The 12,803-nt window shown below is 44.3% G+C and overlaps 1 protein-coding gene across 3 annotated transcripts in view; it reads right to left on the bottom strand.

Annotated features, from left to right (window-relative positions):
* SLCO3A1 (solute carrier organic anion transporter family member 3A1) overlaps positions 1-12,803 on the bottom strand; it is a 350,108-nt gene that overhangs the window by 20,322 nt on the left and 316,983 nt on the right. For all 3 annotated transcript variants that reach the window (XR_007519927.1, XM_049906091.1, XM_049906090.1), the window contains exons 8-9: positions 8,888-9,063; positions 3,196-3,260 (exon numbers count right to left, since the gene is read on the bottom strand). Coding sequence is in view for 2 of the 3 variants with exons in the window: in XM_049906091.1 (XP_049762048.1) it covers positions 3,196-3,260; positions 8,888-9,063 (241 nt within the window). In the remaining variant the exon portion in view is untranslated. The remainder of the gene's footprint in view (positions 1-3,195; positions 3,261-8,887; positions 9,064-12,803) is intronic.

Raw genomic sequence — 12,803 nt, 5'->3', positions numbered from 1 at the left:
GCACCTTGGAAGAACGGTCTGGCAAATTACTTCTAAAAAATCAGCCACTGAGAAAGCCTTATGGAGCACAGTTCTACTCTGAACACATGGGGTTGCCATGAGTTGGAACCGATTAAACGGCTACTGTTTTTTTTTTTTTTTTTTCCCATTTTTTCATGGAATTTTTGTTTCAGCTCAATGTATATGCATGTTTGTACTGGGCCATAATGTAAAATTTATCTCTTGCTATGGATTATAGTCACAGAAGTTTGAAAAACACTGTTCTAGATAATGCCTGGCTGATTATTCCCGAGGTAGACACTCAAAATAGTGAAACACCTTTAGAGCAACATATGATGATCTTAGTATCAAACTGCATGGCTTATAACTCACTTTTCCCTTTAATTGTCCTATAATTTTCATTAACGTTTCAGAAATAGCTTGCAAAATTTTTTTCAATTTGCGCTATCAAAACTATTCTTGAAGGCCTTTCACCCAAATAACAGACAGGCCCATAAAAATAAAACAGTAACACCCGAGAGGAACGAGCTCCTTAAAACAATCAATTATAGGAGATCAAAAGGATAACATTTGCCAAAAGCAAAGATGGGAAGGCAGGAAGGAGTAGAAAATCTGGACGAAAGGAAACCGGGAGCCTAGGGCGGAAATGGGCGGAGTGCTGACATGTCGTGGGGAATGAAACCAATGTCGTGGAATACTTTATGTACAACTATCGAATGGGAAACTAATTCTGTAAACTTTCACCAAAAGCAGAATTAAAAAAAAAAAAACAACTATTCTGAAGGTTAACTATTTCATTCCAGCCATATTGAGCTTAGCATTGGTTTACAGATGCCCAGACCTCCCCAGCAGCTCTACAGACGGGGCTCCAGTCAGCCCTGACAGGACTCTTAGGAGCAGGGCTATTGTCATTTACCTCTGTGTGCTCCATGGAGCTTGGAACACCCTAGATGCTCAGCAAATATTAATATGTAGCATGAATTATATGTGGGATGGTTTTACCATTTTCAAAAATCAGGGTCCCCAACTTCCTAGCTGATATTATACTTTCTTTGTCTACCTACCAATCTACCCAACCATCTGGGGTGACACTGGGGGGCACGGTGACACATTCCTTATTCATTCTACTCTGGTAACGGTAAGAAAAACGATCAGCGTAATCATAACTCCGTGCGGTTGGTAGATTTCTGCAGGCTACTGCAGCTTCCTCCAAAAACCCAAAACCAAACCCATTGCCTTTGAGTCAATTCCAACTCATAGCCACTGTATAGGACAGAGCGGAACTGCCCCATACAATTTCCAGGGAGTGCCTGGTGGATTCGAACCACTGACCTTTTGGTTAGCAGCCATAGCTCTTAACCACTACACCACCAGGGTTTCCCCTGCAGCTTCCTAGGAAGGCTTTTATTTTTATTCTCTATTTTATTTTTATTTTGGTTTATTTTTGTATGAGTTCTGAACTTGTTTTAACTGGGGCAGCTTTATAGACCTAGGGCATTTCTATTTTCCATGAAATAGAAAGAAGATAGAGATGCTATTTAAAATTTCATATGTGGACCAACATACATGGATCAATAGTGGTTGAGAAGGATTCTGAGGCCTTGTCCCAGGCACGGCAGGAATGCTTACAATGACTGACTGGAAATTATTGGCTACAGCACAGAAGAGAGGTCAGGAGGGGTGGATATCGCATTTCTCCCAGATAGGAACTTACCTTATTAATAGATCTAAGAGGGAATAGCTTTCTTTTTTCATATATCAATTATATAAGAATTAATATCATTATATAAGTTATATATATATGTACTCACTTAAAAAATATTAAACAAAGTTAGAAAATACCATGTACAGTGAAACCTGCAAGAGCTGGAACTCAATGGGACTGTCACGTTTTTCTGGTTCTCTCAAGTTTTCTGCCTTTACAGGATATAGCCTTAGCATTTATCTATCGCTCTCTGTTAGTGGAAAATATTTGAGTTTTCCTTCTCTGACAGGTTTCCACCGTATCCAGCTTCTGGCTTTTGCAGGTTTTACTGTATAGCTTCATAACTCAAAGATAATCACTGTTAACATTTAGATGTCTAGTTTTCTAATATTTTTTCCACATTTATACATACTTCAAAAACATCTGATATCTATTACACTATACACCTTTCTTCCTCTTCACATAGCACATGCCCCTTTCCAAATTTGTATTTTTCTTCACGGAATTTTAAAGGGGAATATAAAGTCTACTGCGATCATACACCATGATTTATTTAAATGACTCTAAGCATTTTTATAAACATTTTTGTACCTAAGTCTATGTGCTCATCCATGAGCACATACTTGGAAAGAGGAATTTTATTTTTACTCTGAAAATACAGGCCCCAGTTATTTCCTATTGCACATTACTTTATAACTTAAAGTCCATTAAAAAAAACCACTTCCCTATTATTCAAGGGGAAAATTACAGTTATCCTATCTTGACTTTGGCCTTGACAAAGGATGTTCATAAAGCAACAGTGTGGTCCAGAGGAAAGGGTGGGGCCCTGCTGAGAGCCAGGCTCTCTGGGTGGCCATTCCAGCTTTGCCTTAGCCAGTCTACATGGCCCTGGGTGAGTCATTAACTATTCACATTCTCTGTTTTTCCATCTTAACAAAGGCAGAGTTAGAGTCTATTCCTTTCATCCATACCAAACCTTAGAAAGTAGCCCAACAGCATGAAGGTCACACTTGTCCCATCCCAGAAACCCAAGGTAAATAAACTAAATCGGTGTGGAAGAATTTAAAGGGTGCAAAGTACTTCCATTTGCGAGGCAACGTGAGAATGCCTCTCTCTCTCCCTCCCAGCTGGCAGCCTGAGAAATGAAACATTTAACAAGCTGCTCATGGGTAGCTTGATGAGGATGCCAAATTACACCAGCAATTTTTGTCCCTTTTGGTGCCATCACTGTTCGCCTTTATGCCATTGGGAATTCAGGGTGGCAGGAAGATAGGCTGGCATAAATGAAAACTTTGCAATATCCAAGGAGCGCCTGAGTTTACGTCTTACTCAGTAAAATTTGTAGAAGTAAAAGCCTCTCTCACTTACTAATAATTGAACTTCATAGAAAAGAGAAATAAATCCAAGAAATGGGACCATTGCACTGATATTTACTCACCTGGTAGTAAGTAACCAATTCATTACTGAGGGAATAAAGAGATAATACGTACCCAGCAAACGAAGGAGGAGAAAAAGAACTCCCAGGGCATAAGACTTGAGTTCAGGGCTGACAGTCCTACGTGGAAAGATGAAAAAAAAAAAAAAGATTCTTATCACCTCACTTTAATTAACAGACCCCAGAATCATTTCCTGCCATCCATCAGACCCCTTCTTTAGAACATCACTGTTTTTTTTTGTAAAGTCTGAAAAGTAACTGCTACTGCAATGACAAGGTAGGTTGAGGAATTCAACAGTGTTTTAATAACGAGCTCATCCTGTCGCTGGAAGGACAGAATGCAAATTTGGCCCACAAAGTTTTCATTTAAAGACATTCTGCTTTTGTTGGGGCAGGGAAGCACCTTAAGTTAGTGGGGTACATGTATAGGGAAACATCAACTGGGAAAACCATTCCCCTTATGCTTCCTGGAAAAGAGGGCAGAACCAATAACACCTTTGTCATCCTCAGGTCACACGGTGAAATCAACCAGACCAGCATGGTTTGACACCCTGGGTGGGCTATCTGTGAAATAATCCATTCATCTACATTAAGTTTCAGTACATTGTATATTGGAAAGGTACATTTGCATAGTCTCAATTCTTTATTGTGAAATGAATTCAATCTCCCTGGCCTTGGTTTACCCTAGAGTGGTCCCTTAGAATGATCTTTGGCCACATTTTCTGAGCACACTCTCAGGGTGTACTTCTTTCTGGGATTATTGAGAGCTACAGTAGAGCTACCATTTTGGCCTATCATTGTGTTGTTATTGGGTGCTGTGGAGTCGAAGCCAAAGACATACCCACCTGAAGCTCACATAGGTAGTAGGTCACTGGATGGATGCTATTGGATGGTTGGGATGAATGACACAGTTTAATCCATTACAGTACTGAAATCCTGTTGGGAACTTGACTTCTAACCTTTATTTTCTACAGAATTTATTGCTAAGAATCACATGAGTCTTCCTAGTCTGATCAGGGAATGATGACTGATTCCAGAAAATGGGTCCACGCAGCTGATGACGTGAAATTTCCTTTGTAATGCTTTTCACACTTGAAATTAGCATTTATTTAATGCTTGTCTTCACTCCTTGAGGACAGGAACTATTTGTATCTTTCTTGTCTTAGTAATTTCAAAACTTAACATAGTGTCTGGCACACAGTATGTGCTGAGTGAACATATAAAGGGATGGATAGGCGGGCAATGCGTCCCGCTTTTGACATTGGGCAGGCTTATCTTGGGCTTCATGGTGAAGGAGCATAAAGGGGGAGCTATTTGACCAACCCCATGCTCGTGTGCTTCAGGTCATTCTGTGTACCACCAGCAGTGAACACAATCCCCATCATGAGTTTCTAGGGGAGAGGGGGAGGTAAGCACACAATTACATCCCTGAGAAGCACTTGGCTAGACTTAGAGACAGCTCCAGAGTGACTGAGTCTTTAGAAGCAACCAGGAGCATTTGAGCATGGCTCTAAGACTAGGAACACCCATGTGATCTAGGGAAGGCTTAGCAATACATTCTGTAGAAAATAAATGTTAGAAGTCAAGCTACCAATAGGATTTCAGTATTGTTATAGCTTCAATTGTGTCATGCATTCCAACCACCCAATAGCATCCATCCAATGACCTACTACCTGGTTTGAACTTCAGGTGGGTATAACTTTGCTTTTGACTCCATGGCACCCAGTAACAACACAACAACAATGGTAGGCCAAGCAACACTGCCAAACCAAAAGGACGTGGATTTAGTTTTTGAAATCTTTGCCCTTATTTCTGAGATTCTCGGGGAAAGCTAAAGATGTGTTATGCTTGGGGAAGTACACATTTCTTCTCAATTATAAAGAGTACAGTAGAGGTAAGTAATCCCAGGGCCACAGGTCAAGACTCTCACTGAGTGATGCAGAAATGGCTCTCTAGGTGACTAAGCCAGACACCTGTGTGATATCAACGACGTCTGGACAGAAGAAACGCAGCTCTTTAGAAGGCACATGTTACAGAATCCACATCCTTCAAAGTCATTATCAGTTCCTTGGTTCTATTTTTTATACATTCATTTGAAGGTATTGACTTGAAAGACACATAAATAAAGGCAAAGATTCCTTATCAAAAAAGCATGCTGGTATAATGAGCTAGCATATTTATCCCCTGAAATTTGATTTCCTTTTAGCTATCATGTCACAAGGAACAAAGTGAGCAAAGTGCTAAGATCTCTCTTCATATCCTGTTGGGAAAGTGGTTCCAACAGGCGGAATAATTCATCTCGGATGCAGTTCTACAGAAGTTGGGGGCTCAGATCTGCACATCATTGAAAGTTCCTGGGAAGACTAGGGATGGGGCATTGGCTCCATAACTTACTGGCTGTGTGACCTTGAGTAAACTGCTCTCTGCACCTCCATTTCTCCATCTCTAAAACGGGAATAATACTAACAAAAATGGAAACACAGTAAGTTAAAAACAAGAGCCCAGTGCTGGCCCTTAATAGGGGCTTGGTAAACATCAGCTTTTATTCTCTTTTGTGTACGTTCTGAGCACTGTTGTCAGCAGGTATGCTCCGGTCTAGCCTGAGACTGAGGCATTGGTGGTTCAGCAGTAGAATTCGCACTTTCCATGAGGGCGACCAGATTCGAATCCCAGCCGACACACCTCATGCGCAGCCACCACCCAGCTGTCAGTGGAGGCTTGCGTGTTGCTGTGATGCTGAGCAGGTTTCAGCAGAGCTTCCAGACTAAGATGGACTAGGAAGAAAGGCCTGGTGACCTACTTTCAAAAATCAGCCACTGAAAACCCTGTGGATCACAATGGTCTGATCCACAAGCGATCGTGGGGATGGTGCACAGTGAGGCAGGGCTTTGCTCCATTGTGCATGTGGTCGGCAGAGTCGGGGCCAAATTAACAGTAGCTCACAGCAGCTTGAAAGTGGGTATATCACCTGGGACTGGAGAAAGGCTGGCACACAACTGGGTGGTGGCACAGGCTACTTGTGTCCTTTGCCTGCCTGAACGTCTGTTACAGCAAGTGAGGCTTGGAAGGAGACTGGATAAGGTGCCACCTTGGCCTTCCCAGTATGCACACCGTATATGCATGAGTCTCCAGCAGGCCAGCCTGGGGGGTGGAGTTATGAGCTGAGGCCCAGCTTGGTCATTTAGTAAGCCCTGGTGCCGCAGTGGTTAAGAGCTCAGGCTGCTAACCAAAAGGTCTGCAGTTCTAATTCATCAGCCGCTCCTTGGAAACCCTATGGGGCAGCTCTACTCTGTCCTACAGGGTTGCTATGGGTTGGAATCAACTCGAAAGCAACCGGTTTGGTGGCACAGTGGTTAAGCACTCAAATGCTAACTGAAAGGCTGGCAGTTTGACCCCACCAGCTGCTCTGAGGCAGAAAGATGTGGCAGTCCGCTTCTGTGAAGATTACAGCCTTGGAAACTGTAAGGACACAGTTCTATACGAGTTGGAGTTGACTCGATGGCAATGGATGTGGGTTGGGTTGACCATTCATTTAACGGGAATCAAACATTTCCTGAAAATCTCCAAGAGCTGTCTGCCAAGCTGAGACCTTGGAAGAGATTAAGATTTCAACACCCTTGCTGTGTTTGGTCTGCCAGTCTTGGCTGCTCACCTCCTAGAGGCCGTGTTTTTGCAGGAGTGTGATGGGGAAGGGACAAAGGGGGATGGACTAGTAACTGCTAATGGGGGCAGGAGCCATTTTCTCTGCTTCTCAGGGCCTTCTGTATGTGAAGATCACAATAAAACTTCCTGAGAATTTCTAACGAGAACAATAAACTGCCCATAACACTGCCACCCTAAACCCATACCTGAGATCTGATAGGCTTTGTCCATATGCACATTACATATAATCAGCCTGCATATATAGTTTTAAATTCAATGGCTCATTTCATAAACATTTTTCATATTCTTAAGAGTTCTCATTGTTACACTGAACTGCAGTACCATAATTTAACTCATACTCCAATTCAGCCTTTCCTGCTATTATAGTTAGTGTTGTAATAAAAATCTGTCTGTGCCGAGCCTTTTTTTTTCTTGAAGGGAAGCATTTTTCTTAAGACAAATGGCAAGGGGTAGGGCTGTTGCCTAAAAGGGTCTGAACATTTTTATGGCCCTTGATTCACAGTACCATATGGTTTTTTTTTTTTTTTAAAGGAGTGACACAATTTTAAATGCCACAACAGCAATGTGTGATTTTACCACAGCCTTGCAAACACTAGGTGTTAATTTTTTGAACTTATTTTTCAAATATAGGAAATGCAAAAATGGCATATTGGTATTCCTACCCTTAATGGTTTTGCACATTAACAAGGCATTGCTAATAACCTTCTGGTAATATAAAAACAAACAAAAAAACCCAAACCTGTTGCCACAGAGTTGATTCCAACTCATAGCGACCCTAGAGGACAGAGTAGAAGTGCCCCATAGGGTTTTCAAGGAATGGCTGGTGGATTTGAACTGCTGACTTTTTGGTTAGCAGTCATAGCTCTTAACCACTGTGCCACCAGGGTTCCTCTAGTACTATAAGTCCTGCTCATAAATCCTCTTTTCGGGGAACTCCTAAAAAAAACCAGGAAACGTGGTCTGCAGGGCTTGAGGAAGAAAGAAGCTGGCTAAAGCAGCTGGTGATGCGCATCTGCACAGGACACTTCCAAGCACTTCACTCCTTATTTCCTGCCTTCGGGACTGCAGTGGTTTGTTTAGGTAACTGCGTGCCACGAAGTAGCGACCTTTGCGTGGTGTGGTTTCCTGTTGTTCAGGTGGGTGCTCATCAGCTCACTTCTAGGCGCCTCACACAGATTTAGATAATGGGGAGAATGATAAAAAGTTACTCAGGTTATTATTTAATAATTCACCTTGAGGCACCTCTTCTGCCCCAGGACAGGTCCCGAGAGATGCAGGATTATGGCATGATGGGTGACGTCCCTCTCTACTGTACTGTGCCCTCCCAGGCTGCCTCACATCTCTCCGGTGTTCACACACACATGGTCTCACCTGGCCCCACACCACTCCAGGAGGCAGGCAGAACCTGGAGTGTCACCTCCACTTACGGAGTTGGAGACAAGCCCCAGGGGAAATGACACGCCCCAAGGTCAGAGGGCTGACCAGTGGCAGGGCAGGCAGGCAGGGCTGGGCAACAGGACTTTCAACTGCCAGTCCAATGCCTTGGTCACGTTGCTCTAACAATGCTGCTCTCTGCAAAGAGCAAGCCAGAATCACAGTCCCTTTCACAAATACCTGCAAAGTCTCCTTCTGGGAGGAAATGACAGCTCTGTCTTCTCCTCTGGGCCCTGCTCTCTACTCTTGGTGTGAGGTCGTAGGAAAGATAAAACCAAGCCAGTTGCCGTCAAGTCGATGCCGACCCATGGACAGCCCACATGTGTCAGAGCAGAACTGTGCTACTGAGGGTCTATCAGTAGCTGATTTTTCAGAAGTAGATGGATCATCAGGCCTTTCTTCCATGGCACCTCTGGGTGCACTTGAACTTCCAACTTTTCAGCCACCAGCTGTGCACCTTAACTGTCTGCCCCAAGATAACTGATTCCTGTCGGCCTAGGGAAGGTGCATTCCTTGCTGCAGCCCTACCTGCCTGGCTCGTATATAGTCTCTGAGGTTCTTTTCTCTAGGATAAATGCAGACACACACCTGGTGGATGACGGGGGCAGCAGGGCTGGCTCTCAGGTCCCCGGGCTGGCCTGAGCGCTTACCTGATGAGGATGATGACCGAGGGCGTCTGCGCCATGGCGCCGATCATGCTGCAGGCGCACATCACGCAGAGGAAGGTGAGGAAGGCCTCCTGGCACCCGGGGCTGGGGCATTTCCCAGGCACCACGGTCGCGTTCTCAGGGGGGACAGTGTTGAGGCACGCGCAGCCGGTGAGATTCTGGAAGGGAAGCATCCAGCTGTCTGAACTGGGGGCATCTCCAGTTCCCAAATCAAAAGCCATCCGTCAGTGAAAGCTGCTGCAGCCTAATTATGCATTCCGTGGCGTTCCATTAATTCGGCCTGGATAAGCGAGTTAGCTCTTTAAGGAGGCCACAAAACATATGCAAATAAAGGCACATTTATGGGAAGGAGAGTCGATTCCCCTCTCTCTCGTGTATTTCATTTCTATTCTTGAGAATCCTGCAATAAACTGCACCGTGGACCAAAGTGACAATTAAAGAGGAAACCGAGCTTGCACAATATGATAAAGCATTGCCAAATTAACACTGTAATCACTTGCCAATTTGTCCTCTTTTTGATGCAGTTATAATTACGCAGAAATGTATTGAAAGGAGTAAATCAGGTAACCACATATTGTTGCTGGTTCGCTGCCCAGCGGAGCTCTCATAACAAAGGGTGTGTGTGGTCAGGCATGAAGGCGAGGCTGCGAGAGGGGAGGGCTCACGGGAAAGTTCTCCTGGGCTGAGAAAACCAAGGGGGCTCAGAGATGCCAGGATGCTGAGAGGAGGTCGTGGGGAGCAGAGCTAAGGCCCTACGAGATACACTGGTGAATATATGATCAGAGCGAAGCAAGAACAGCGGCTGCATTCCATTTGATCTCCTGGGCAGACGCCTGCCCAGTGCCTCTGCTCCCAGGAATTGCTGATGGTAGAAGGAGGAGCAGGGGCTGGCAGAGGTGGTGCCAAGCACCAAGTCAATTAAGGCTCCATAATAATAGTGCAGAGGCTTTTAATAAATACAAGATGAAAACAATCATAAATGACTCATGGCTTCTCTTTCTAGGACTGCTTGGCTTTCTAACCACACTAGGGAAATTCTCCTGAGGGTCAAACCAATCCCCTTTGGCTTTTATAATTCTATTCTTCCTGCCCTCTCTTCTGTTCCTCTCTTCTCTCTCCTCCTCCCCCTCTCCCTTCTTTTCTTTTCCCACAGGACATAAGAGACAGAGAGACAGTGTCTTATCCCATCAAGCTCCATGGGGTGACTGCAGGGTGTCGAGCCTTTAGGGGCACCAACCCTGGTGGTACAGTGGTTAAGAGCTACAGCTGCTAACCAAAAGGTCAGCAGTTTGAATCCATCAGGCACTCCTTGGAAACCCTACTCTGTCCTATAGGGTGACTATGTCGCTATGAGTTTTTTTTTTTTTGGGTGCACGCTACCTGTATGCTATGTCCTGCACAAATGGGAAGTGGGGATGAGGGGTAGCCAGCCCTTGCGCCCCTCATCAAACTGTGTGCTGCTCTGGGACCCTCTTCCCTAAGCAATTCACGAGAGCGGGGCCTTTGCGTAAATGGCCCAGTTACAGTGTGTGGAAGTGTTGACTGCGATTCCCTCAAAGGTGCTGATGCCCTGCCCTGAAACAGTCCCTCTCCATAGACACCGCCACCTGGAATGACCTCTTCACCTCTGGAGATTTCCTACCAGTACTAGTTGTGTGGGATCAACGAATTAGGTCCATGACCATGCCCCTAATGGATGGGGATACAATGAGAAGTCTTTATCTCAGACTATGGCTGAGCAGCCCCATCTGGTGAGTTAAATGGGTTCCAGAGGCCAACATCCTGTGCATGGAGTGAGCAGGGCTAAGCTGCCATGGGATTTGCAGCCAAGACAAAGGGAAGTGAAGGTGGGCAGAGCACACAGCAATGGAGAGGGATGGTACAACAATGGACCAAGGGCCACCCTGGCCAACTGGACAGGAATGATGCCAGAATAGAAGAAGCCAGAGGCTAGCATACAACCAGTGAAGACGTTGGCTTGCTGGTGCCAGAGAAGAAAAGCTGAGAATGGATGGGTCCCTCCCAAAGGTCAGAGGCAAATTTGTATTTATTTATTCAGATTTAACTGATTCGAAAAGAGCTGTGAAAGAGACTGGGGAGGAGATAAACCAGAGTGATCTGAGCAAGGCCTTGAATCAGTTTCCTTTTCCATTGGATGAGTCAGTTTAACATGGTGGCAAGAACTGCAGTGTGGGGCACGCTGGGGCATTCTTGTGGCCCTTGCAGCAGGGAATCTAAGGGGGAATGCTGAGCCTGCAGTTGTATGGCAAGGAACGGGAGACGTCCTTATTTCTGTGCACAGGTCTGACTAGACGCTGTGTTAAAGAAGTTGGAGTGCTCTGGGTGCACAAGGCAACGAGGCCATTAGGGAAGAGTCCTTCGCCTTAGATGTCTGAGTGTGGTGGGGAGAACCTCAGAGGAGGACTGTGTAGTTTCCTCTTTCCCAGGCTTCATAACTGGGAGACAGCATAACTTCCACCAACAAGGTCTTACACTACTATCCCAAATGAGAAAGGAAGTAGAGGAGCAGCCCTTGAGCTAGTAGCATCTGGGCATCTAAGTGGGAACTTCTAGACTTGCAAAAGCTCTGAGCAGTAGTAAGTTTGAAAAAAGAGATAACTTGAATGTGAGGAAACGATCCACTTTAAGAAGATAACAGACGTCTGGATCCTAGTTCTGCCCCACTCTGTTTACAACAGTTCTGTCCAGCCAGCCCCAAAGGTGGATGGATCTTAGAAACTGCCTGTGGATTCTCATAGCTTAAATGAAGTGGAATACCCCATACTGCTTTCTTTGGTTCCCAACAAGTGGCCAACTATTAAGAAAATGCACCAGGCTCCAGAGACGAGTTTGTCTTCCCAGCCGGCCACTCCCTGGAAGGAATGCAGTCTCCGCTGCCTCCAGAAGAGACGAGTTCTCTGCCTATGCCACAACATGGGGTGGCAGGTTCTAGTTTTACTGCAAATGACATGTACTGTGAGGCCTCATGTTGAGAAGAATAGGCCTGATAAGGTTTGGAACCAGTGGTGGGGTTTGGAACAGGGTGGGGCTGGTTTGTAAATCCTATAAGAACTCAACCTACAGATATACTTGTCCAGGCAGAAAATGGTGTTGGCATATGTATAATATGACTGCAGTGTACACTGATGCCATCAGTAGGGACTGGTTACAGAGACTCTAGTAGATCCACACAATGGAAGATCACATAACTACAAAACATTTACGCGAGCATTCTTTATGTACTAATACAGAAAGATATGCAAGACAAATTATTAACTTAAAAAATACAAAAACTCAAAACAAAACAAGAAGACATAGAACAGGGTCTTATATGTACAATAAAAAATCCAGAAGATATACACGGAATTGTGTATTTGGTAGAGTGGTGAGTTGAGAAGTGGGTGAACAGGGAATGGGTGGAAGGGAGGGTTTTTACTCCCTCTTTTTTGTACTTTTGGACCACATAAACATATCATCTATTAAAAAAAATAAAAAAGCCCCAGAACATTAGAAAACAAAATCAATGAAAGAAGGCACTGTCATTGAAAACTGTACTCTTGCTCCCATTCAGTTTTCAATTGAAATTGAAAAATGCCTCTATTCACATATGATGATGGGGATAAATAATTACAAACAAGCTGGAGACCATAAAAGTAGAAAGATTACTCTATGGAATCTTGGATTCATTTCCTATTGATGAAGAAAATCATCAGCGTGCGATTTCGACAGCTCCTATTACAAGAACAAAATACTCATCAGCGGTGTTTCAAAAATACTGGCAAAAAAAGTTGTTTCTGTTTGGGTCTTGTCCCTACGTTCAATACTTAGGGATCAACTCCTTTTAATTGTACCAATGAAAAAAATTCCTAGGTTGAAAGATTAGTCTGCTAAACAGATA

The sequence above is a fragment of the Elephas maximus genome, chromosome 13 (genome assembly GCF_024166365.1).
Source record: "Elephas maximus indicus isolate mEleMax1 chromosome 13, mEleMax1 primary haplotype, whole genome shotgun sequence".
Classification (NCBI taxonomy): domain Eukaryota; kingdom Metazoa; phylum Chordata; class Mammalia; order Proboscidea; family Elephantidae; genus Elephas; species Elephas maximus.
Note: the sequence above shows the minus strand (reverse complement) of the source record. Positions and strands in the feature narration are given on the sequence as shown.